Source organism: Sinohyriopsis cumingii, chromosome 3, assembly GCF_028554795.1.
Source record: "Sinohyriopsis cumingii isolate HCF-2022 chromosome 3, ASM2855479v2, whole genome shotgun sequence".
In the NCBI taxonomy this organism is placed as follows: domain Eukaryota; kingdom Metazoa; phylum Mollusca; class Bivalvia; order Unionida; family Unionidae; genus Sinohyriopsis; species Sinohyriopsis cumingii.
The window spans coordinates 80439207-80467132 of record NC_142963.1 but is presented as its reverse complement, the minus strand read 5'-3'; the positions used below and the strand labels follow the sequence as shown (position 1 = coordinate 80467132).

General features: G+C 33.3%; 1 protein-coding gene across 1 annotated transcript in view; it reads right to left on the bottom strand.

Annotated features, from left to right (window-relative positions):
• The window catches only part of LOC149803181 (cadherin-23-like), a 287768-nt gene that overhangs the window by 57279 nt on the left and 202563 nt on the right, over window positions 1-27926 (bottom strand). Inside the window, exons 51-60 of the mRNA XM_089953899.1 lie at window positions 27711-27879; window positions 25707-25825; window positions 21683-21901; window positions 20085-20183; window positions 14521-14640; window positions 10578-10748; window positions 8480-8732; window positions 7894-8160; window positions 3391-4005; window positions 153-265 (exon numbers count right to left, since the gene is read on the bottom strand). Of these exons, the coding sequence (XP_089810025.1) occupies window positions 153-265; window positions 3391-4005; window positions 7894-8160; window positions 8480-8732; window positions 10578-10748; window positions 14521-14640; window positions 20085-20183; window positions 21683-21901; window positions 25707-25825; window positions 27711-27879 (2145 nt within the window). The remainder of the gene's footprint in view (window positions 1-152; window positions 266-3390; window positions 4006-7893; window positions 8161-8479; window positions 8733-10577; window positions 10749-14520; window positions 14641-20084; window positions 20184-21682; window positions 21902-25706; window positions 25826-27710; window positions 27880-27926) is intronic.

The following is a 27926-nucleotide window of genomic DNA, read 5'->3' as shown; positions in this document are numbered from 1 at the left end:
GAAATTAAAAAGATTCCTGGCCCCAGAAGATTAAATTGTTGATTCCTGATATAATGGTGATATGGTGTGGTACATATTGTGGTATGGTCAGTAATACTGCAATATAAACCTTTTTTGTGGTACCTAGCGCTAATTATAAGCATTATACTTACAGTGTAACTGTCAATTTGAAGGTATTGTGAATCTTGACTGGCCAGGATGTGGTAGGTCAGGTGACTAATTGATTCATTGACAACAACTGCAGATACTTGTCCAACGAAGTTGTCTGAAATGAGATTCAAGATATCCACTCCCTTATTATTTCATGCCAAGATGTCTCACAAACCTGAACATAATTCTTCAGGATCAAACTGGAAAATTCCCTTGTCCAGTGTCCCTGGAGTCATCTTAAATATTTTTATGGGCAGGTAAACTTTTGCATTAGTTGCCAAGAATTTTATATAAAATGCAAGAATTAAGTCAATGGCCTGCCTTTGAAATAAAAACTCTGTTTCCACTCGGCTCATGGCTTGACCAAGGGGTCAGTGTTGTAATATTGCATAACAGTATGCTTTTTGGTGTCTTCATTTCCAGTAAGATAGGATTGGGTTGTTTTATGGCATAGCAACACTCTGAAGGTTATATCATATTGATGTATTTAAAGTAAAGTGCCTAACCCATGGACACACCACAGTAAGGAAATGGGGATGATCTGATGATGGGAATCTAACCTGTACCCTTCTGGTCAAGAGTCCAATGACTTAACATTTTCGTATTTTTATTACAACCAGTACACCTATCCCTCAATAACTCACACACAACGGGGTCCACAAACATAAATTTTAAAAAAATTGCTTTTACATCGAGAAAACCATGGAAGGGGAGCAATGTTAGGGAACTGGTCTGTTTATTGACTGAATCCTCATTTTATAACCAAGTCGATAAGAATTTTTAATAATGCCCTTTTTCTAATGAAGTTGTTCGTTATTCTGTTTAAATAACATTTATTTTCAAAATGTCCAACATATAAAAGATTGTTCCAACTGGTTTCAACAACCATCACGTGTACGCGAAATCTGTGTATAACATCAGTGCTTTTTGTTTTCTTGATGAGTCTGGTTCCCACAGTGGTGTTTAATGGTATCCTGCCAAATCAGGAGTCAAAAGAGCAGGGAACTAGGCTAACTATTGATACGCCACCAAACAAGATTCATTTTTATCAAAAACACACAACATTTATTTAGTGAGACAATCATCTACGTCTAAACTAAATTTTTGTATTGTTCAATTATTGATGTTGTGATTTCATTGGAATTAAAAATTAAACTTCTTATCATCCTTGAGGATATCTCTAAGTGCCAATTAAAGAATTCTCTGAAACTCACTTGCCCACAATGGTCCAAATCTGTGAAATCAAGCTCTTTATTTTACAAAGTATTCATTCTGCATGGCTGCCTTGTTATCTTTGATTACGGTTATGAAGTAGTTGTAGTAGTAGTTGTAGGGTTTAACGATCACAGTTATGAAAGAGTTGGTTAATTTAAGGTAGTTTATGTTACATACACAGTAACATTTATAAGTGTTCATTTGATCAAATGAAGTGAGTTCACCCAACATACGACCAGGGCTGCTAGATTTTAAGTTTGTAGGATTTTTGTGCTTTTAACTTTTCTTTTATTCCACCTCCTTTATTTGATTCAAAGGACATAATTAACGTGGTAATACAAAGGAGGCACACTTTTAATTCAGCACAACAATACAACAGATACTTCTGGAAGTCAGTTATCAAAACAACGTTATTGTGTATGTAACAGAAACTTCCTTAAATTAACCAACTCTTTCATAACTGTGATCAAAGCTAACAAGGCAGCCAAGCGAAAAGAATACTTCATAAAATAAAGAGCTTGATTTCACAGATACAGACCATTGTGGGCAAGCGAGTTTCAGAGAATTCTTTAACTGGCATTTAGAGATCTCCTCAGGGATGATAAGAAATTTCATTATTACTTCCAATGAAATCATGACATTAACATTGCACTAACTGAACATTAAAAATTGAGTTTTGACGTAGATGTGTCACGAAATAAATGTCGCGTGTTTTTGAAAAAAAGGAATCTTGTTTGAGGGTGTTTCAACAGTTAGTCTAGTTCCCAAATTGTGGACTACCGATTTGGCAAGACACTATTATATACCACTACGGGAACCAGACTCATCAAGAAAACAAAAAGCAGTGATGTAATACACAGATTTTTCATGTACACATGATGGTGGTTCAAACCAGTTGGAACAATCTTTCATATGTTGGATATTTTGAGAAGAAAAAAAAAGTTATTTAAACAGAATAACGAACAACTTCATTAGAAAAAGCACATTATTAAAAATTATTATCAACATGATTGTAAAATGAGGATTCAGTCATTAAACAGCCCAGTTCCCTAATGCTGCCCCCCCACGGTTTTCTCGATGTGAAAGTGATTTTTTTCAATTTCTGGAGGTCCCTCAGTAACTAGTGCCTCACTTATAGTGCGGTCTATGTTTGTGGACCCCATTGTGCACGAGTTATCAAGGGAGAGGTGTACCTACTGTTTAAGGTTTTGTCAAAGGAAGTAATAAACTCTGAAAAGTACCCAAATCAGGTTATTTCTTCAAAGGAAGATATGCCCCAACTTCTCTTTGTACTGGAAGCATATAGGAGAATTTTTATTTTTCTATACCCTATTATGTTAGAGGGATGGGTAGTTTAGAATAATATTTTTTGGGTAACATTAAGCCCATTGACTCAGCAGGTACCATATACACTTGCTTTAAGTTGAGTCCAACTGCAAACAGTATAGAACCTGCTCTGCTGTTGCATAATGTGCCAGCAGATCAGGATCTATGTTGTTTGTTATACTGATTACTCATAACAAACTGCATACCTAGATGCTCTGGCACATTATGTCTGTGCAGTTTCCAGCTGGACTCGACTTAAGTGAAGATATACAATATGTTAGATGTAATTTTTCACAAACCTACAAAAACTGATGACCACTCCAGTGGCCTAGTGGTTACAGCATCTGCCACAGATGTGGGAGGTCAAGGATTCGATCTCCAGCCAAGTCATACCAAAGATTTACAAAAATGGTACTAACAGCTGCCTTGCTTGGCGCTCAGCATTAAGAGATTAGTGTTAGGACTGGTCAGCCTGGTGTCAGGATAATGTGACTGGGTGGGACATCATGCTACATGTCTGTGACATGATGCCCCAGTGCTAGGCATCACTATAAAATGCCACACTGCAGACATTGTAGTGATATGACTGAAATTTTTTAAAAGTTACATTAACAATCCAAATCACACACACACACAAAATTTGATACCCACAAAAACATGAATTCATGGTATCTATCCAATATCAACATTTATACTTACCTGCATCAGCATTTTCCTTTACAGAGAAATTATAGGTCTCCTTCTCAAAGCCAGGTGATGCCTCGTTAAGTGGCTCAATGAAGACAGTGAGTAGAAGTGTCGAATTTAGAGATGGCACTCCATCATCCTGTGCCATGATGAGGACATGCAATGTTTGATTGTCGGTCATGTTTGATGCAGATATATTGCGCAAATGAAGAAGGGTATTAATTTCTATCCTTGATGAAATTTGTACAGCACCTGTAGTAGGATTGATTTTAAAATAATGTTCATCAAGACCTTTTTCAAAGGAGTAGGTCACACGACTGTTATTTGTATTCTCTTCATCATTATCTCTCATGTTTGGCACCAGTAATATTGATCCAACTGGAGACTGATCTACAATGTAACTATTTGCATGTGTAATATTCGTTGTACCGTCCTCGCTGTAAAATATCGGTGGATTGTCATTTTCATCCTTAATCTTGATTACCACTTTTATGGAGCTAATGCAAGGTGGATCACCATGGTCTTTAGCATATATTTCTAGAGCATAATGATTTGTCTTCTCTCTGTCAAATTCCTCAAGAGATCTCAATGTTCCATTACTGTCCACCCTAAAGCTGCTCGTCAGACCTGCAGGATATTGGAAAATGTAAATTGTTTACAGTTACACAAAATATGGATGCAGAATATACTTTTTAAGTGCAGCATGCAGCTGAAGTAGAGTGTGAAGAAGAGATCAATTTCCCTATCAAAATAGTGTGCTTAGTGGTGGTTCAAAAAAACATTTCAAAATTGTAAGTCAATCATGGCCGCAAATCTGTCAAACTTGTGAGAAAAGATGAAAATCAACTCTGACCCAAGGTGTTGTAAAGATAATGTCCTTTATCATATTTGGTTTGACTCCACAATGTCCTTTGAAATGTTTATAAGTGGAAACTGAAGTTATGATACAGGGGCAAACTTCTACACCAAACAGAAGATGCAAGTAAGTAAATTTTCATGCGTAAATGAGACAAAATTGAATTGTGATTATCAACATATCAAAATTAGTTTCAATTTTATAATCAGGTCCAAAAAAAATTAATGAATCAGTGGAAACAAAATACATGATGCATTAGAAAGGTCAAACAAGAGACTTGACAGAAAGATACAGAAATTGAATTGAAGAATTGAAATGAAATTCGTGATGCAATAAGGAGAAACATCCAAGTAAAAAATGTGTGGTTAATTTTGTTAAATTTTGACAGAAATGAGTGAAAATTAAACATGACCTATGCAAACTTACCAAAAATACCATGTACCTTACATTATGCCCAAAATGTGTTTACTGTGGAGGCTCTAGTATGGTATGGTAGACTACAGAGACTCATTATTGATCAAGAGATCTCAGTCTGCTTGATGCAAGCTTGAAGTAATCATAAAATGCAGAAAATGGTTACCATGACCATGACCTCTAACCTTTAGATCCCATAATCAATAGACTTCTTTATAAGCTTATGTACAACTCATCCTAAACCTTTTTTTAAAGAACTTATTCTAGAAGAAAGTTATTTTGTAAAACCAATTTTTGTTTAGCCTCTGAAAGAACCTGACCCTTTTACATTATGATCTAAAATAAATAGGTCTCTCACATATTTTAGGTACAAACCTTCCACACACTTTGGTCAAGGTACATCTTATAGTTATTATACAAAAATCACCATTTTATTTATAATCATGGTTGAAGTTATAAAAAGAAAAATGGTAGTACCAGGTTAGGTAAATTTGAGAAATGGTCAAGTGAAAACACAAAAGATGTGGGTTGTCCAGAGAAATGTGTCAGGGACATGAATGACCTGCCAAATTTGTATAATCAAAGAAACTTTTAACCAAGATTAAAATGAAAGCAAAAACAAATAGGGGCATAATTAGAAAAACATTGACAAGAAAATAAATCCCTAACTAACTTAATATAAGTCTTGTTAATATCATGTCCAGTTCTTAAATGACTTACCCAAATAATGGTTGTTTTCAGCCCCTTGCAGGTTTTCTTCATATTATGATGAACATGGTGATGTTATTTAATTACTGATATAATTTTTGTGTCATTACTATGAAAATGGCAGTTAGAGAAAGATAAAAAAGACACACAAAACTGTAAACTTTTTATCCAATGTTATTTTGATGCATTTTAAATGATGATATAAAAATATGTTTTTTTTCATTTTTAAGTAGTGAAGTTACATATCAAGATTTAATTACAAAATTACAAATAGGATATAAACCTGCTTGTAAGAGTCAACAATGAAACAGATTTGCTCTGAAGAGTCAAAAAATTATGCACTTGCTCCTTGTAGTCAATAATGATACAAACTTGTACCCAGGAGTCATTGATAAATAACTCATGCTTACAAGTCAACTTAAAAGTATTACACATTTCCATGAATTTTTTTATAGTTGTTATTAATATTACATTAAAAATATAACAAAGAAATTTAAAACTTAAAAAAAATCACTCCCATCATGAGAATTAAACCCATTTCTCCAGCATGTTAGCATCCATTAAAGAGATAGCTGCATAATGTTCTTCAGAGAATCAGTTCAGTTCAGTACATGGAGACAGCCATCAAGGACACCTCTCAATTACCTTCTGAACTTTTATCATTTCATGCCATTAAGGATAAGGCATGTTATGATAGCAAAGGGATCTCTCACAGAATATATGGATAAAAGCATATTTATTTTGATTTAATATTTAACCATAAACTGTAACAATAATTTATAATATAATAGTCAAACATTATCTTTTTAACCCTCACATTTTGTCACTAAGTTGTATATCATTATGTATATGCAGACAGTGGTGTCACAATATATACATCCCTCCACAGAATATGGCATGGGCAAAGAAACCAATTTTTCTGGTAAATTATGTTTCTTTGAGAATACTTATCCAATCATAATACCTTAGGAGAACTACTACTATGGTACTATGATCTGGTAACACATTTGAAGAAGATACCAATTTTTCCAAGTCAACTATGTTTCTTCAAGAATACTTACTGAATCATAATATCTTGGTAGTACTTCTCCTAAGGTGTTATGATTGGGTAACATATTTGAAGAAGAAATATATATATAAGCCTTTTCTTTTGGAGCCTGAATAATGAAGTGGTTACATGCTCTCTCCCCACATCTGTAGTCTCAGGTTTAATGCCTGATTTCAGCAAATGAAAGGGTATTGGATATCAACCTAAGAATGTTAATTTCCTATGGATTCTTTGGTTTCTCCAATTTCAAGATCACTTGAGGGATTGGTTTTATCACATTTTTACAGCACATCAGCACTTAAAAGATTGTATTGTCTTGACCAACTACACAACACAGTAGCTGCTGTGGGCTGATCTGATAGTGGGAATCAAATGTGGATCCTTCTGGCTGGGAGATAATAAAACTGACCTTGACATTGTGATTGGTTATCTACTACCTGCCTAACAGAAAAGACCCCTGAAAATGAAACATCATTAATGATTGGTGGGAACAGATCTCAAGCTAAGCTTGAGCTCAAGAATATTGTGATTTCCAGGACTGGTTCTGTATCCAAACTAACCACTAATGTGGTTCATTTGGTTCAGGGTACATGGTTAAAGTTAAAAATTCTAGAACAATTTACATGACATAAATGGAGTGTAGAGAAACTTACCTTACTGAACACCTCTACATATTGGACACTTGCTCAAACATTTAGACTACTTTTCTTATATAATTTTAACCTCTTTATACTGGCCATTATAGGAAAGATTTTACTGTAAATGCAATTGTTTAAATTGAGATCCATTTAAATATGTGTCAACAATTAACGTACATAACCCAAACATTCAGTGAAGAAACATCATCTCTACACATTTTTAAATTATTCATTGTCACCTGATTATCATGCCCCATAACCCCCCATTCCCAAACCAGTATTCAGAAGATGGCTCTATCTGTAAAACTGTTGTGCAAACCATGCACAAATCATCAAAGTCAAGTGCCAAGGCTAAAAATAGATTATTTTCTGAGCTTTTGAAAAAAACATACAATTTTATTTTTAATTTGGAAATGAAGTTTTAACTATCACAAATGACACATTGTCTGAAAAGCTCTATCTGAATGTCTGATGGTGAGAACTGAATCCCAGTGTTTTATGATCTCCAGGCCTGATCTTGAAATTAAAGCCATTTAAAGTCAAGAAAACTTTAATCATTTACTTCATACAAGTCATGCAAAAGATATTTTATTGCTTTCAGTATTTCTCAAATGATATGCATGCAAGGGAATTGCTTTTAAAAGTTTTGAAAAGTAGAGGGTGAGGTTATAATTGGTGAAAGCTTACTGATTTGGAAACTTGCCATATTTTTGTAAAAGCAAGGAACCAGGTGGGTTATAATATTAAACTATAACCATGCATATGCCCATATTATGTTGAATCATATTAAGAAGTACTAATTGTTTAATCAAAGAAAAAATTAAAATCCATTGATAAATTTATCTACTTACTTGAGTCATTCATGAAGATGGTTACATTACCATTTTCCCCAACATCTAGATCATATGCAGTAAAGTTGCCAATAAGTTCAGGAAATGAGTTTTCAGGAACAGAATACTCCAGAGTTTTGGTGTAAAATATGGGACAATTGTCATTAATATCATGGATTTGTATGGTAAAACTGGTGAAGTTCCAGTGTAAGCCATCGCTGGCTGTAACATTTAAAATGTACTGTGGTGTCTCTTCTCTATCAAGCATCCCTGTCACATATATGTCACCTGAAAAGAATGACAACTTTATTTAAATAATAATAACAATAATAATAATAATTAGAAATAGCTGGAAGAGAGATTTAAGGCACAAAGGCTATATGGGTAGATTTATAAATCTGAGTAGGGCAAAGAAATCAATATGCACTACAATTCAACAAGCCTAATCTGACAGGCAATTACTTAAATTAGTGAGATGACAAAGAGTAGGGCGTGGGTCATAGGTAATAATAGGGTGAGGTGGTAAATAAGTAATATCATGTATATGAGACATTTTAAACAATGCAGGAGAAAGAAGGTATTAACAGGGTGAGGTGCAGAAACTTACCTTTTTGAGAATCAATTATGAATTTGTCATAAGCTCCTGAGACAATACTATATTGTATTGAAGTATTTCCATTAACATCCAAGTCATATGCAATGACTTTGCCAACAGATGATGATGTGTTGGTATTCTCCTGAAGCTCTATTTTATATGACTGGTTTACAAACTGTGGAGTACAATCATTTTCATCAAGAATATCAATTGTGATTTGGGCAAATGAGCTCCTCCCTTGTCCAGCTTGATCTCTAGCAATAACCTAAAATACAAGGTAATATTGTGTGTTCATAAAGATGCTGAAAATAGTGAAAATAAATACAGTACAACATCAATTACTTGGATCTATCAGGAGACCCAGACTATGAATGGTAAACTTTAAGCACAATAAATTATGTACATGGGTACACCTCTTAAGATCATATATGACTGAGAAATCTGGATTATTGGCATAAAAATAATCAAGATTTACTCTAGTGTATCAAATTATATAGCCACATGATGGTCACAGGAAGACAGCATTAAAGGGACACAATTCATATGATAGTGCTGACTAATTCACATCTATTGCTTTTACCCATGCAAATTCTGGTATCTAATCATGGGTCATATATAAATTCTGCTAATAAGGCACATAATTAAAAGCACATTCCCAATGGAACACTTTCCCTCTCCTGCAAATATTCATCTAATGCATATGACATGACCTCACCCACCTAAAGATAAGATGAAATCTTGAAATGACTAATGCAGATAATATATTGGTGAATGCATGAAACTAAAACAGCTCGGATTTGAGCAACTTAGATAGTCTGCTATCACAAGTCCTACATATTTAAACCTGACCCCAAATCCATGACTTCAGGGCTGAAGTCCAAAATACATCATGCATAAAATCTGGTAACCAAAAATATGTCTTTGTTATTGAAATGCAAGCACATTTAATAATAATAATAATAATAATAATAATAATAATAATAATAATGACTTTATTTAGAGAAGGTAACTCAGTAAGTTACAGAACTAATCTACCTTGAGGCCTTCTATCTGTGATGTACAACATATACAACATGATATGAAGTGTCTGACACTAAATACTTAAGTGGTTTTAAAAATCAAAGTATCAAGCCTGGAACACATGCACAAGCATCTGTGAAGACATAAACATCAACTGTGAAAATGATGCAAAATTACAGAAAAGCAGGCAGTATTTATTTTAATAGAACTGTCAATTGTCTAAAGATTTCATCCGTTTGAGACATTGATTATGAAAAGAAGAAATGCTTTAATTTTTTCATCCCCTTCACAAAAATCCTCTGGGAGGAAGACCAGCATAACATGCATTTTGCACATGCTTACCCTATGAACAAATAAAATACCAGGCTTGGGTGAAATTCTGTCCATCAGTCAAGGAGGATGGACAGAAAGACATACTAATGGATGAATAAAGACTATTACAATATCTGCAGCACTAAAATGTGGGGATGCAAATACGAAACAACTTTGAAGAAATGTGTTTATCACTATGAACTAAAATATGATAACTGTGTGACAGCCCTTTAAATAAATCCACTTTTAAAAAACAATATAAAATTGACTGTCACCATATTATAGCTCCTTATTAAGTCCAACTCCCATTTTTAGACAATTCTAGAACCAGCTACTAATTTTACCTGTGTCTGATTCAAAATCCAGCCCTAACATTAGACAAATTTTATTAGGCTGCCTTCTTTAGTCTTATCACAGGAAAAAAATTATTATAATATGTATGTCCAGGTAAAACCATGAATTGACAGAAAATGTTTTCCTGCTGTAAAATTTATTGAAATACCAATTAATTTCTTGTACCATCATATTTAATTTATTTGTGAACTATTATTTATTGATAGAACATAGCGTTTTAAACACAAAATCTTTATATACTTGCAAATTCCAAAGACCTTAAGATATGCTGTTGCATAAATCTGGGTCTATGCAGTTTGTTAGAAGTAACCAGTAGAACAAAAAACATAGACCCTGATCTACTGATGCATTTTTTGGCAGCAGATCAGGGTGCATTTTCAGTTGGACCCAACATATAAATAAAAATATATGGCATTCTACCTACCATAAAGTTGTATTGTGACTGTGTCTCCCTATCAAGCTCTTTATTTGTGTGTATTGTTCCAGTAGTGCCATTAATTGTGAAGGACTCTGACCCTGTACCATTCAATGAATATCTTATTCCAGCTGTTCCGTTTTCTCCAGAATCTTTGTCCTCAGCATGTATGGGGAAATTCTGAAAAAATAGTTAAGAAAAAAATTAAAAAAAGAAAATAACTAACAGTCTTTAAAGATTTCCTTTCAAGCTGTCAGATATATAAAACAATAATGCACAATAATTTAGTTTCCTATCCAAAGAATTACTTTGGCAGTTTTTTCCCTCTTGTCAACACAATATAACCTTAATAATTTTGCTTTGTAATAAAACACCAAACCAAACCAAATTCCCCCATTGATGGAACCACCCTCACCCCAAATACTGCATTGTTTGTTATTCTTTGTATACTTTTAAATAAATATTTCTTTAAGTATAGAATATGTATAGATAAGACAATAATAAATATTTTCATGAATACCTAAATATTAATCCTGTATTTCTCTGATAATAGGACCTGGCACCAGCCTAGTTTGTTTTTCAAAAAGTGTGGATGCGCTTATTCTTATAATAGAGTCAAATCATCAAAAATGATATGTATCATGCTCACTTTATTAGACTGTGGGCATCATGCTCACTTTATTAAACTGTGGGCATGATGCTCACTTTGTTAGACTGGGAAATGGTAGTGAAGTGAGAACCATTCCTTTTAACAATATTATTTACTTTTTCAATCAGACATCTTAATCATAAAATCCTTTAAAGTTCCCAAGCCTCTGTCATGAAGGTATTGTCTAATCATCTTTTGTGAGTACAGTGCAACCCCACTATAAAGCACCCCGCTATAATGCGAATTTGCATATAACGCGGTCGTGGTGTGGCTCACAAAATTTTGTATATTTGTTCGCACATGTAATAATATTTTTTATTCAAAGTGCATGAAATAGTGTATAAAAAATGTATTATCATTATGGGGAAGAGATCTTGTATGAATATGAGTTTAATATGATAAGTACAAGAAATAGTGTGGAAAATGTATATTATCATTTTGGGGAAGAGTTCGAGTATGAATTTGAATATAACATGATCGTGGCTTGGCTTCTGAAATTTAACAATTCACCATGTTCTTGAAGAGTTATGCCAAAATAAACATTTTTGGAAATGTTACTTGTTAATAATCCAGGCATAAAGCCAGTAAGTCATCTTTGTGATTGTCTTCAATTAATTCTGTATACAATCATTGCTCAATCAATAGCTGACATGTGTTTCTTCTTTAACTGCATACACAAACAAGCAGCAACAATGCGATGGTTGATAAAAGATTCTCACAATTTAATAAACATCAAAAAATGAAAGCCGCCAATATGTTTGCTGGGCTTGACGGTGTTATTAGACACAATCAGTTCACCAGTAAATAATGTATGCCTTATTAGCTGCAAATTGAAAGGGTATGAAATTGTACATATGTTCAGCTTTAAAAAAATTATTTTTTGAGAGTGACTCTTGACCATTGCAGGCTAATTGCACTTAGTTCTTGGGTTTTACATGGGTATGGTGTTTGTTTATGAACTTGTTATTAATTTCCTATTTTTTATTTAAAAAATCACCATTATGGAAAAGCAAGTTCACAAACACAAATTGTTCTCTGCACTTTGCACAATGATTAGTTTAGTAGTTTTCACACGTTTCTTTCGATATTCAGAAAATTGGAAGTAAAAGTTATATGCATGCTGAAAGGATATGTTTACTGGTAATTATTCTTGTTGTAGTTGTTCAAATGAACAGGTGTACAAGCGTTAATTATTGGAAATTTGCAATGGATAAATGGACACGGAAACACATATGAGAAAATTTTAGCAGTATGAAATTTGTACAGACACCGTTCATAGACCCTGGGACGTAATGAACCGTACACATGCTTCATCTTTCTTAACCTAATTTTGCTGTTAATTTTTCCCATTGAATTCAGACACATGATGATGTGTGACAAAATTATTGAATAGTTTAAATATGTATGCAGTTTTGGCAATGGAATTACATATGTTATGGATTAATTCAAGCCCCAACGGTACGATATCAGATGGCAATTAAACGGTGTTGATACTCTGCTCATGCTATATGTTAGACATTGAATTCAGACACAATGATCTGGGGAAAAAATATTGAATATTGTAAATCTGTGTGCAATTTTTAAATGGAATTACATGCATTATAGATTAACTGAATGCCACGACGGCATGATAGTAAACGGTGTTGATACCCTATTCATCATATACATTAGACATGAATACACGTATATGTGCCAATGAGTTGTTCTCTGAAAAAAGTAAAATACTGTAAAACGATCCATTAACATGACCCTGATATTAATGCAATCCAATTTTTTGGACCTCAATTATCACGTCATAGCGGGGTTCCTCTGTACTACTAAAACCCATGCAAGCACATGGAGTTGTCACAGATCAAAGAATCGATTTCACTCTAAAATATTTATTTAAAATAGTAACCACACTTTAAAAATATTGTCAAATCAAGTGTGATTCACATAGTTTTGAATGTATAAGCATCTGTAGGTCATTATTTTCTTTTGTTTTGGTACAAGACTATAAACCAGACACGGTTTCCTTTTGTTTTTCACAAAGATTTTGACCTCACTGGAACAGGAAAGCATGTCAGCTATGAAAGTGCAGTTTTCTCCAAGTCATTACACGTCCCACTAGTGATTTTTGTTATCAATTTGACATTCTGATAGGTTTTTAAATGAATTTTTATACATAACACATTTTAACAGTGTTTGAATATCAATATAAGTTTTTGTAGTTGTCGTGGGCTTAATGCCCTTTTTCAGCACAAGGTAGGCTATTCATGGCAGCCAATATTTCTGGTGGGGGAAGAACCTAGGAATACACTGAGAAGAACCACCGACCCATGGGAAGCTACTAGTAAGCTCTCTTACATACTTGCATTGATCTACCCCAAGACTTGAAGACAGAACTGAGATGTCAATGATTTTTAAAGGCAAGCACCTTTGACCACTCGGTCACACAGGGCACCAACATCATGTCAAGAAACAATATCTGTAACTATTTATGAAGGATTATTTATTGAATGAATGATGTTTTTCATGACAATGGGACTGCAAAATTTAAATGCTTATGGAATATTTAAATAAATTTACAATAAGAAATTTGATAATGCCTTTAACTTTGTGTAGCCTCATACACTGAAAATTGATTAAAATGACATGTTTATTAATTATTTAAAAGTATCATCCTGCAGCTGTGATTTAACTATTTTTCACATGCAATTTATTTAATTTTAGAAAGATACCTGTTGAGGTGACAAGAAAATTATATTTGTCTGTGAGCTCCTAAGTATAATAGACCTGTTATGGTTTCCAGCATGTCATTAGAGGTGACTAAAGGGGGTATGAGCCATGGTGGTGCAGTGGTTTGAGTGCCAGACTCATGACCAAATGGTAGTGGGTTCAAATCCTTCTATTGACTCAGTCCCATCTGCTACTGCTGAATGTGTGGCCTTGGGCAGTGCACTTTACTCCTATGGCATTAAATATCCAAGCATGCCTAGATTTTTTTTTACCATGCCTAATATTTTGCTACCACATAACTTAGTTATATCACTCTTACTAATGTATCTTTCATATGTTTAATTCAGCATGACCATACTGGGATAAAGAGCCTCCTCAGTGGAGAGCTTCCAACATACATGAAAGGAGCACACTCTTCTACCCTGTAGTAAATACACATGTTGCAATTATATATGGCTTCAATGAGATGTACTTATTATGTAAAGCTTTTTAAACTCATTAAATTTACCAAAATATGAATAAGTGTGCAATGGGGGTATTACATTGAATATAAGTTAGGGTAATATCTTCTTACTGTCCACATACCATTGTAACGTCTGTATAGTTTATTTGTGATTCCTTTACAGATCCCACATATCTTTCCTTGTCAAACTTTGGATTGTTGTCATTTACATCCAGCACTGTTACTCGTATCTCACAAGTGCCCTGTAAGATAACAAAAGAAACAAAAATGCTACATTTTCTTGCATTATAATGAATATCAATCCACTCAGGACCTTAATTCAATCAAATTGATCATCAATTCTACTTCCCTGTTATAAAATGTTGGATGACAAGGATATTGGGAATGCAGTAGGCAGTAAAACATGTTTAATCTGAACTACATTTGGATTGGAAGACATTTGGGGGGGGGGATAGACACTAGTTCAGGGTACAGTAAAAGTTCCATTTCTGTGATCAGTTTACTCCATGATATGAGATCAGGCAATACTTCTGTGTTGCTAGGGTTCAAATTTGACAGGCTTCACTGTAAATCACTTTCTGTAATAAAAGATTCATCTGAAATTAATGCTGGGTGAGACCTAAGATTACAGACAAATTATACAAGACAATGGATGACATTTTAACTCGTTCGTCTAATCACCGCTCTGGTGGCCTAGTGGTTAGAGTGTCTGCCTCAGATGTGGGAGGTTGCTGGTTTGAACCTCAGCTGAGTCATACAAAAGACATAAAAATGGTATTAACAGCTGCCTAGCTAGGTGTTCAGAATTAAGAGGTTAGTGTTAGGACTGGTTGGTCTGGTGTCATGATAATGTGACTGGGTTGGACATGATGCTACATGTCTGCAGCATGCTGCCCCAGTACATGACATCACTTTAAACTGCCAAACTGCAGACATCATAGCGCTATGACTAAATTTTTTTGTTAAAAATCCAAATCACACACACATACACACACATCTATTTCACACAATAAGATACAAATAAAATGCTGTAAAGATTCAAGTTCAGTACATTTATGAAATTAGCATTCTTAATAAATGGTTGAACATTACAATTTGTGTCAGGAAAATCAGGAAAGTAAAATGATTAAGTTTCATGGTGATGTCACAGTGATTTGTCTGAGACAGTATGACAAAAATATATTTATAAAATGTTGTAAAATGACTTATAAATAAGATATTAATGTGTTTTAGAAGTTAATATCTTTTTTACATTCATTGAGAGAACTGACTTTAAAACTTGTCATTTGCAACAGTAAAACCAACGTTAATTTCCTCAAACCCTTGAACAAGTGAATGTTAATGGCGTTGACTATTGTGAAATGAATGCTTATTGCATGGTTCAAAATGAAATGATCATTATGTTCTATTATCAGTATGTGTATCAGATAGAGACTGGATTCACACATACATACATACATACATACATACATACATACATACATACATACATACATACATACAGTCATGCATACATAGTCATACATACATATATACATTCATACATACATACAATGATACATACATACATACATACGTACGTAAGTAGGAATGTCCATACATACATACATACATACATACATACATACATACATACATACACATATGTATATAGTGTGAAAAAAATCCCAAATGTTAAAAGCGACCATCCTTAGATATTTATTCAATTAGTGGATACAGACAGATATTTAACATCAATCTTGCTAATTTCATTTACACTCTAAATGGCCCCACTCAGGGGTATCAAGCTCAATTCACCATGAGGGACACATAAGGATTTGTACACTGGGCCAGGGGTTGCATCAGTGAAAAATTTTCACATAGCAAAGGCGGCTCATATAAAAGGTAGCCAGTTGAAATGTTGGAAACAAGAAGTAAACAATGTAACAATTGAAATTTATAAAAACTGGCCAGATGTCAAGAAAAACATTTGCATTATTTATTATTTTACAAATTCCAAGTGTCATTGCTAGCCACAGGAAATAACTCCATGAGCTATATGTTTCCCTCGGGCCACATGTTTGAGACCCCTGTACTACTGTTTGCTCAGCAGGGTCTCAAACAAAGGAACTTGTGTTAGGGGATGAAAGTTAGGAAAATGGCCAATCAGTGTACACTTATATTTTTATATGATGATATGGAATGCTGAAAATCCAAACATTTTTAATTTCTTATACAGGTCCTTTATACATATGGTTGAAATCCTTAGTAAATTTTTGTTGTGGAAAGCAAAGGAGGATAGGCAATCTGGGGCAAGAATTCTACAAAATGCTAATATGGAATTCTTGAAATAAAATTCTTTCTCTTCATTAGTGTAATGCTGAATGCAAACTTTGGGTGATATCAAATAACCTTAAATAAAGAATAGCTGCAGAAATCAGAGTCAGGAGAATGGGAAATCTAGGGCCATAACAAATGTAAATAATGTTGTGGAATGCTGAATTTCAAACTCATCCAGGACCTCATCAAAATAAAGCCTCTCATCAGATATGGTTGAAATCCTATAAATGTTGATTGAGTTATATTGCAGAAACCAAGATAATGAAACAATAAGGGGAAATAACTCCTGTAAACAATGCTGTGGAATACTAGAAATATAATTCTTACAAGGTCTCACTGAGATAAAAATTTGGCTGAAATACAAAAAGCTTGCTAAAATGCAGCAGCTGCAAGTCATTTTTCGTGGTCTATCTGCAATTATTGAGAGAATTCATTTACCATCATGCTAGTGAAGCAGTGTGACCAACTGTATCTGACATTTCTCACTCTAGAAATCTACTAGTTCTTTGTCTATGTCTACATCACTAAAACATCTGAATTTTATAAATTATCAAAAATTTATGTGATCTACATCAACATTAGAGCCTTTATCTGACCTACTGAAACTTTCATAGTCATAATTCTAATCATCCATTTAATGGAAGAAAGTACTGACCAAAATCTGTTCCTCCATTTTGAAGCAAGGAGATTCTGACCCATTTATTTGAAATATGACCATATCATAAATAGCAACCATGTGATCTGCTGTAATGGTCCTTTACTTCAATGCCTGTAGTAACTGGGGGTTTTCACCAAAGGAGGCACTATGAAAAGCTGCTCAAAATGTCTGATGTTTACAGTAGGCATCCAAACACATTTGCGTGTGGATGGCACAGAGGTGTCCAAACATGCTTGCATGCAAATCAGGTTGAGGCATCCACTAGCGCTTCCATGAAAATAGGGTGGAGGCATCCAAAGAGGCTTACATGAGGATAGGGTAGAGTCATCCAAAGAGGCTTACATGAGAATAGGGTAGAGGCATCCAAAAGAGCTTACTTGAGAATAGGGTAGAGGCATCCAAAGGAGCTTACATGAGAATAGGGTAGAGGCATGCAAAGGGGCTTACATGAGAATAGGGTAGAGGCATCTAAAGGAGCTTACATGAGAATAGGGTAGAGGCATCCAAAGCAGCCTACATGAGAATAGGGTTGCAAAGGGGCTTACATGAGAATAGGGTAGAGGCATCCAAAGGGGCTTACATAAGGTAAAGGGTTAATCCTTATCTTAATATGTATGATTCAAGAACATTATTGAACACATCCAGTATCTTAATCATACAGGCCTATATATTTGCAGCTAAATCAGTTAAAAATATGGGTTACAGAGTGGTAACAAACTAAATCAGGCATGTGCAACTTACAGCCTGTAGGCCAGATCCAGCCAGGTTTTATCTGCTTAATTATGCCTTGCTTTAAAAGTCTGACCTGTGCCCTGGAGGAAGTTACACATACCTAAACTAAACCAATCATATCTGAGATCACCTCATTAATATACATGGATCATGCTCATTATCAGACTCATCCAGGATCTTAAAGATATAAGCCCACATTGCTAGTTTGATCGAAATCAGATCAGGATTATATTGGTAATTATTAAAGCTCAGTCAAAACCATCCTTATTACTATAAGTGCTTGTCACTCATTATGAAAAGAATCCAATATCCTGATGATGCAAGCAAATATTTAAAAATATGGGCTCTAGAGTGACAAAACCTCAGCTAATCCTAATGCAAGATTACCTTATTCACATATGTGATTCTTGCTGATTATCAAGCCTATTTCTTATAAGCCCATGCTTTATGTTTGATTAAAATTGATTCAGGAATATGCTTTCTCCACAGTGGTAAAATTCTGCTCAGCTGATCAAATGCAATACCATTTAATTAATATCTGTACATTCTTACATCTTTATGATCTAATTCCATATTTCAAGTTTTAACAAAATCTGATCAGTTATATATGGCTTCCATATTTTTTTAGCAAGTGTTAGCCAATCACAAGCAAGATCAATGCATTAATATGCTTGGATCATAAACTGGCCCAAGATTTTGATGATATAAACCTATACTCCAAGTCTGACCAATATTATATCAGAAATATGGACTCCAACATGGTGACAAACAATTGCTGATGGATGGGCAACTAATGAAGGATGATGAATGCTGGGCCATGCCATAACCTCAGGGGCCTAAAATGGAAATGTTCCTTCAGTGGCCTGAGATTAGAAATATGCACATATTTCAAAATTGATGAAAACTGGATAAGAAGTATGGATTCGAGAGTGATAACAAGCTCAGCAAGATTACATCATTAATATGAATGGATCTTGCTTAAAATCATGCTCTTCCAGTATCTAGATGATATAAGCTCATATTTCAAGTTTGATCAAAACCAAATCAGAAACATAGAAAGGCAATAGACTCAGCCAGTCAGATGCATAATCACCCGTTAATAGCCGTGCTTCTTGGTCATTAGTAAAATTGTCCAAATCTTGATGATACATGTAAGCATATATTCCAAGTTTGATCAGAACTGGATAAAAACTTGTGTCCCCAGAGTGGTAAGAAGTTCATCCCATCTGATGCAAAATGACCTCATTAAAATATGTGAACCTGACTCATTATAGAATGCAAATAATATCTTGATGCTAAAGCCTGTATCACAAGTTTCATCAAAATAAGATCAGAAATATGGCTTCCAGCTTGATAACAATTTCAGACAGTCAGATGCAAGATCACCTCAAAAAACATGCATGAATACTGCTCAAAGTTGTCCAGAATTTTAACAAAAGCAATTTTAATCAAAATCAGATCAAATTAGGATCAGAAATATGGACTCCAGAGTGGCAACAAGCAATTGTTGATAGATGGAACACAAGAAGTAGCGGTTGAGAGATGCAGGGCCATGCTATAAGGCCATGTGAGCTATAAAATAGAAATATTGCTTCAGTGGCCTGAAAAACAAATTAGGTCATATATAGGGCATACAAATATGTTTAACATATTTCTTTTGTCTGGGTATATATTTTACTTAAGCAATTGTGATACCAAGGTTTTCACCAAAACAAAGTACAAAAAGTTTAAAAAATGCAACAAAAATGGAAAATATTGCTTTAGTGGCATGAAAATCTAATCAGGTCATCTAAAATTCCATAAAACCTTGTTGAGCAAATTTCATTTGTCCACGTTAAGTTGTGCCTGTGTAATCCTATTAACAGACAGACAGATGAATGTATAAAAGTAGTAATATGGATGGATGGAAGGACAGAACAAAATCAATATGTTGCTATTCAATCATAAGAGAACACAATCAAGAGAATGAAAATGTACCTGTCTGCTTCTTGTACCATTATCTCTTGCTTCAATCAAAAGATTGAATGAGGTTACATTTTCCCGGTCTATAACACCAACTGCAACAAGAGTACCATTCTGAAAAAAATAAAACACAAGCAATGCACTGAAAAATGAAGTCTTCTTATATTAGGATCAAAAAGTAAACAAGAAAAACCAAAACTAACATAAAATAAAAATGTGTGCAATACTGTGGTTGTTACTTTCAATTATCTCTTGCAACAGAAGCTAAAAGATATAGATTTGAAACACAGCTTTAAAATAATAGTTTTATGTTAGCTGTGAACCCTTTTCCTGTCACAGGTATTTTTAAAAAGAAACTGATGAATAGATCAAACATGATTTGTTATGTGAAAACATTTGCTGATCATGGCAATTCATGGGCTAAATCCGCTAAGCTCTTTCCACAAGTGGCTGCCATCAATAATATAATCAGTAAGTGACTGTGTTTGGAAGAAAAAAATCTAACTAGCTCATTCAGTCAGCATGAAAGGTCAAGTAGGTCATCCTTCTGAGAACTCTTTTTCTTGGGTTCACGATAATTGGTTAAGTAGGTTTATGCATATTCATGAGAAATGAGGAAATCTTATCACAAACTGGTGAAAAGAAAGTGAAGTGGATTTCTGCCCATGGCTTGTGATGCTGATAATAACTGCATAGTGGGGAAGAGTTTCAGCCAAAGGACTCAAGGGTCTTTCCAATATAATCTGGTAAACCTTTCCACATAGCAATCATGATCAATTACTTAGTATGATAATGTGATATACAAAATGCAAGGGAATTTTAAATGACAACAAGGTACTAAAAAAGTATGCCAAATTGAAATAGCAATATTATAGTCCAACAAATATCACAAAATCTCCTACTTCAAACCAGCTAAAATTTGCCTGAACATGTAAGAAAGTAATAAAGTTGGGTCCTTCCATTTAAATATTTTCTATACTCAATTTGAGAAATGTTGACAGCTCAAAAGACACTCTGATTGAGAAACAGTTAAACACACTTCACAAGATGGGGGCAAAGCTATGGCAAAATATTTGCAAAAAGAGTTAAAATCCAATACACTTACCTGCATATAAGAACATTATTTAAATAACATTGTGCTAAATGTCAAATGCAGTCTGCAATATTATGCCAAAAGAACAGCATGAATGGGAGCCAGTCGTAAGTTGTGAAAGGGTCAAAATTAATAACAAGGAAGCATGATAATCTAATCCAGGAATTTGGTTAAAAGAAGTAATCTAATTTCTGCTTCCTGGATTTTCTTGTACATGAACTGAAATCAGATCAAAATTTTATTTCATGAAAGGAAGATAATCACATTTAATATTCTAATTTTCCTTTGACCAGGAAAGCTAAAAACTGTATAGAATAAAATTTAATGATGTGATCAGTCATGTAGTTTTGATAACTGTCATTAAATGATTTCTGGATTGATAGATAGATGCACACACGACTATCATCCACTGGGAAAGATCATTACAGCTAAGCAAAATATCACAAATGAGACTTGAATGAAAAACATAACTGTGTAAACTAAATTTGCTACAAACAATTTTCTTTAGAAAGATTCTTACTGGTAGAATTTTAAAAGCATTCATAGGTGTTAGAGGTGTTTGCACTAGAATTTTATAAGAGATGTGTCCATTCTCTTTTTTGTCTTCATCGGTAGCTACCACTTGTCCAATTGACACGTCATTTTGCATTACATTTTCAGGAACAGAGAAGTTGTAGATTGCATGGACAAATTGAGGGTCATGGTCATTTGAATCTGTCACAGTAATGTTCAGATCAACCTGCAAAAGAAAAATACCATATTTATTCAATTATAAAACCGAGTCTCATGATAAGCTCAGTCCCACATTTTTATAAATTCTAGCAAAGATTTACTATAGGCATATATTTGTTTGATTATAAGCCCAACCTTATTTTTTTAAATTATTTTATATTAGGTTCACACCCTGTACTTTATCAGAGGAGAAATACTGTATTCTGAAATGTGCATGCAAATCAGTAACAATGTGTAATGATGTAAAACATATACACCTCTCCCTTGATAATTTGCACACAATGCATCTTAAAAACATAGACTCAGCTGCATAAGCAAGGGAACTACCATATATACTCGCATATAAGCCTGTTCACATATAAGCCAACCCCCAAACTGAACAGGTATAAACACTGAAAAGTGCATGACCCGCATATAAGCCGACCTACAACTGAGACATCTGAAGATGCACAAGGTAAGTTCTAAATGCATTTATTCAGGCAAAGTTATATTTAAAAAAAATTACATGTATACTCATCTCGAGGTTAGCATGCATGATTATTAAAAAGAAATGGCATAAACTTGTTTGAAAAGTAATTTATTTAACTTGTTGTTTTCTTATTGTTTCTGCCTAATTTAGATTTGTGTAATATTTGATCGAAAGATGACAAGAATTTAGCATTCGTGAGTTGCTGTAATACTACCTCTCACTTTTGACTTGATCATTGTTTGTTTATGCATTATTGCACTGGACATTTTATATCAGTGGACCATTAATTACGTTTTTACTTTGCTTTGAAATTGTAAGTACCTAACTCATTAAAATGTAATCCCAGTATGACAACACAACAAACAAAAACAATACGGTTCAATGCTAATACCGTAAAAGCTCAGTTGTAGCTTGCTTTGATGTAAGTGACCATACACCATACCTGTCAACTTTCATGTTAGAGGAAAAAAAACTCCAGATTTTTGGGGTCACTCCACGCCTACCTCCCAATTACATAATATCTTCCAATTTTTGCTGAGAACTCCCGATTATTACATTATGTCTTCGATTTTCATTTCTTCTAAACAAGAAAAGTCCCACATGTTCTGTTTATCACCTGTGAATAATTGTTGTGACAAAATAATTACTTTTCTATAAAGAATTTGCTTCTTCACTAAATAGAATGTTAAGTTCAAACATTATTCACGTAAATTAATGATTTTTTTTAACCTCTACAATATTAAAAAAACTAAAAAAATAAACCAGAACAAAAAAGTAAACCACAACAATAAATTAGTCCACAATTAATTTCAATCCCAAGAATGATCACTATGAATGCTGTAACTTCATATACTATAGTGCCATTCCCATGAAAGAAACTTAACAAGTGAACACCTGTCATTTTTATACCATATATACCAATAATAATTACCCTCATTAAAAGTATAAAAGAAGGCACGAAAATGCATACCAAAAAACAAATGTTTCTTCAAAAAAACTAATTCAGAATGCATGTTTTATAATAATCATTACTAAATGCTTTATGAGTTTACAATAAAGAAATATGGTCAGATATTCAAAGAGGGGAAAATAGTTGCTACATGTATAGTACCATGAGGCTGGCTATTTTGGTATGCCTTTGCCCCGTTTTACAAAACTATGGTAATTGTGCTAACATTAAGGAATAAAAAGGCAACTACACATCAATGTACGTGTGTAGTTACTGGTCAAAATTCCCTGTTATCACAAGCCAGTTTCAGGGTTTTAATGATTAACTGGCCTGAATTTCTGTCGCAAAACTTAAGAAATTTGCCAACTATCAATATAGGAGATGCCGAAATATCAAGCTTTCCATTGTGTGGAAAGTTATGATGTTTGTTCAGCTAAAACACAAAACTAAAATTGATTGATGATGATCTTAGTTGAACTATATGAGAATTTTAGCCTTTATTATTACCACTCTTCGCGAGCATGTAAATTATGATGGTTATGTGCCTTGTACAATTAAACGTGCGTACCTTTTTAAAAATGTTACCTCAATTTGTAGGATCACTTATATCATTGAAAATGAGTAACTTGTGAGCATGTGATTCAATGTAAATGAAACAGCTATTAAGGATTTGCTAAAAGGTTAACTGGAAGAATGCAATTTGGTCAAAACAATGAATAAAGCAAAATCTGCATCTAATATGTTTGGGAATAAGTAAGGATGTAAGTGATGCTATGCATGCTTTGCACTGTGTAAGTACTGTACATTATAGTTCAGCATGGTCTCCCTGGTAAACTAAACTGGCCTGCGAATTACGAAGTCTGTATTTACCTTTAATTAACTTCGTGCTGGAGAAATAAGAAAATATGCACATGCAAAATAATAACAAAATCAATCATAGTACTGTGTAATAGTTTAATAATTGTCAGGTCACCGAAAGTTAATCTTGTTTTACTTGCCCATGTCTTAGGACATGGACAAAATTATTGCTTCATTTCCCAAGATTTACAGCCATTACAGTAGTCAGCAACAAAAAAATTGTCAAGTTTAGACATTGGCCTGCGGATAAGCTGACCCCCCTTCTTCCAGGCCTTTATTTTTTCCTAAATTATTTGGCTTATACATGAGTATATATGGTAGTTACCAAGGGATCTCTGAAAAAGTAGGAAACTGGATATCAACAGTGAAAAGTGCATGGGAAGTGGGATTCAAATGGCTAAATACTTATTTAATAATTTTGTTGGAATAGCCGTCAATAAATAGCTTCTTCTAATGAATTCTTCACTTATCTCTATAAATTACCTTTATTTTCAATATATCCAATCTTAGAAAGATTGTTTCAAACATAATTTTGAGTGATTTCAACATACATCACATGTGTACCAACAAAAACATTGTGTATTACATCACTTGTTTTACATGTAATGAAGATACTTTCTGGTGTTACTGTAGATTAAAAAGGAGTGTTATTTATTAAAAGAAACAACAACATCAAAGCTCAGTTTATTTTTTTATTTTATTGACAAAACATTATTGCTGTGATTTCCTTCCAAGTTATAGCACAATTTCTGGGATTTATTACTCAAATTTTAAACGATCAAAATTTTGCCAGATTTTTTTAAAAAGAGTACTGAGAATTCTGTTTATAAAGAAAATTGAACAAAATATGTGACTTCTTATTAGCAGCTGTAAATTTCATGGATTTGATTTCAAATCTCTGGGCTTTAGTCACCATTTTTTACAATAAAACAATCAATGCTGCAAGGTTTCATTTACCAATTTGATTGCAATTTTATTCATGTTCATCAAACGGATGGTTTGGGGTGGGGTATTTTCTGCCATATCTGCATCCACCTTGTAAGTCTGTCCCCAAGTTATCCAGGCATACTACAGCAAGGGAGTGTTTTCATACTCAGAATATTTAATTGTGAACTTCAAGAACCAAAATAACTCTAAATTTGTGGAAAATTAATAAGATAAAATAGACAAAATAAAGAAAAAAGATAAATAAGAAAAAGTTGGGAGAAAGAGGAAAAATAAGTGGAAGCAGTGATGAGATCAAAGAATTTCTGGGCTTGACTTTAATCAGATATTTTGTGTCAACCATACACAAAAGATTTTACATTTGAAAAGTCTCTTTTGATTTAAGGACATTGAAAACTCAGTTTCAAATTCAAATTCAGAGTAGAACCTGTAGTGATGTAAAACCATAAATGACGCAAAAAAATATATACTGATTAAAAAATATCATACTTAGTATATATAGCCATTCACTCCATGTATCCACCCATACGTCAAACTGCACAGACTTACCTATCTACATACATTCATATGCACATGCAATCATCTTCTTACCAATGTATAGTGGACACCATCTGATGCATTGATTTTCAAATGTTCAAAAGTAGTGCTGTTGTCTATTGAAACTGGTTTTGTCAATGTTATTTCTCCATCATTATCAATTCGAAAGAAACCTGAAATTACATTAATTAAATGTTTACCCCAAAACAATTATCACTATCTTTCCTAACCAGACATTTTCACTTTAAAGGACAAGGTTCTATAAGAACCAATTTTGCCCCCCCCCTTTAAGCAATAAATAAAAAATTATATGTAACAGAATTTGTTATGGTTATGTCATATCCACTACTCTGTCTACTACAAGATAATCTGACATGATATAATGAAAAAGTGCAAAATTTAAACTTAATTTTCTTCCAAAATTGGCATGTTCAAACAAAAACTAACATTTTGCCAGATTTCTTCATCTTCAAAGTCCTTAAAAATTAGCAGTGCAATCAAGATTGCATCTGATTTTCTTTTTTACAGAAGACACTTTTTGTAACCAACTAATGGATTATATGTATTCTTGTGGTGTTCATCCATTTTGAACAGAAAAATGAAGCCAAGCTGCATTTCTTAGACCAACCGTTCTATGTTCATCACCATATAGGCCTACTTTGCAGTATCACAAAAATGATATTTTATATTTCTTTAAACAAAACTGACATTCAAATCTTGATTGTTATTTCTGTAGGATTTTTTTTCTTCTTCTGTTTCAGACTGTATTTACAGCATTCTTTAGGGCAAATCATAATTTTCATTAATAAATAATATTTGGATGAGAGTAGATAAATATAGAAGACACAAGAAGGAATGATAAGAACAATAAGTAACTGATTATGCTATTTTTGACTAAAACGGTCTGAAGAAGGACTTATTGCATTGTTCATTACTTTCATTAGTTTAAGTCACATTTATTATCTATATTCTACCCTTTTATGATTTCATATATGTTGGAACTCTCCAACAAACAGGATCAGAATATGAAGAACATTGTGAGTCACACCCATACATTAAAGTTACGAAATCAGTAATATTGATTAATATCATTGTTCATTTATTTTAATTTCATGAATTATTTCAATACATAACTTCAAATTACTGTCTGCAGACTAGATATAGGCATACACAGTAGGCTACTGGCACAGTATGACATGCACTAATATAATTGATAGTAGTTTGCAAATATATATTTCTTGAAGAAAGGTGTTGTCCTTTGTTTTTTATTCTATACTCAAAGGCAATTTAACTACTGAGAAAGGTATATATATATATATATATATATATATATATATATATATATATATATATATATATATATATATATATATATATATATATATATATAGTGGGGATTATAGCACACATAATAGCATCAGAAAGAAAAATATATATATACAAACCAACTTTGCTTACATGTGTGTAACTGGCTTGCATACAGCATAAACGAAAGTCAATCATGACATAATCTTACTGCAGATCAGGGTATATGCTGTTATTTATATGTTTTCAAGGGATAGATCCACACTTTTCCATGCATAATTGAACATAAAATCTAGGTCTACAATGTTTGTACATAATGTTGGGCAGCATTACACAAGTGGTGAAATGCCATATTTATTCCAATAAAAATGCAAGATGTATGAATTTACAGAGGCAGGTGCCTTTATTATATACAGTTCAATCAGTTTTGTAATTTTGCTAAAATTGACTAGATTTATTTTTAAATTAATCAGAGTTCATGGTTTAATTTTATTTATCAGTATACATAAAAAGATGAACTATTTCATATTAACATTAGAATATGGTGACATTTTCTGTATGAACTTGGATTTATGACTGAATAGGGAACATTCTTAAAATTACATGTTTGGCTCAGATTTCAGCAGCCACATGTTTATTGGACAGGGTACATCTATTAATATAAATATGGTATTGTACAGTTTCAAACAGTCATTATAGTCTTTAGGCTTGTAAAATAAATTTCAAAATGCTGAAACAAAAACATTTTATTACCTTGTGCATTGACAAGAGAATAAGTAATATTAGGGTTGAAATCACGGTCAGTTGCTTTCACATGTTGAATGGACTTTCCAATTGCTGTTTCTTCTGACAATGATGCATAATAATGAGCATTTTCAAATTCTGGACTGCAGTCATTGATATCTGTCACAAAGATGTTCACCTGGTCAGGGAAAAAGATATAGAAACAATTTATTAGATAACTGGATT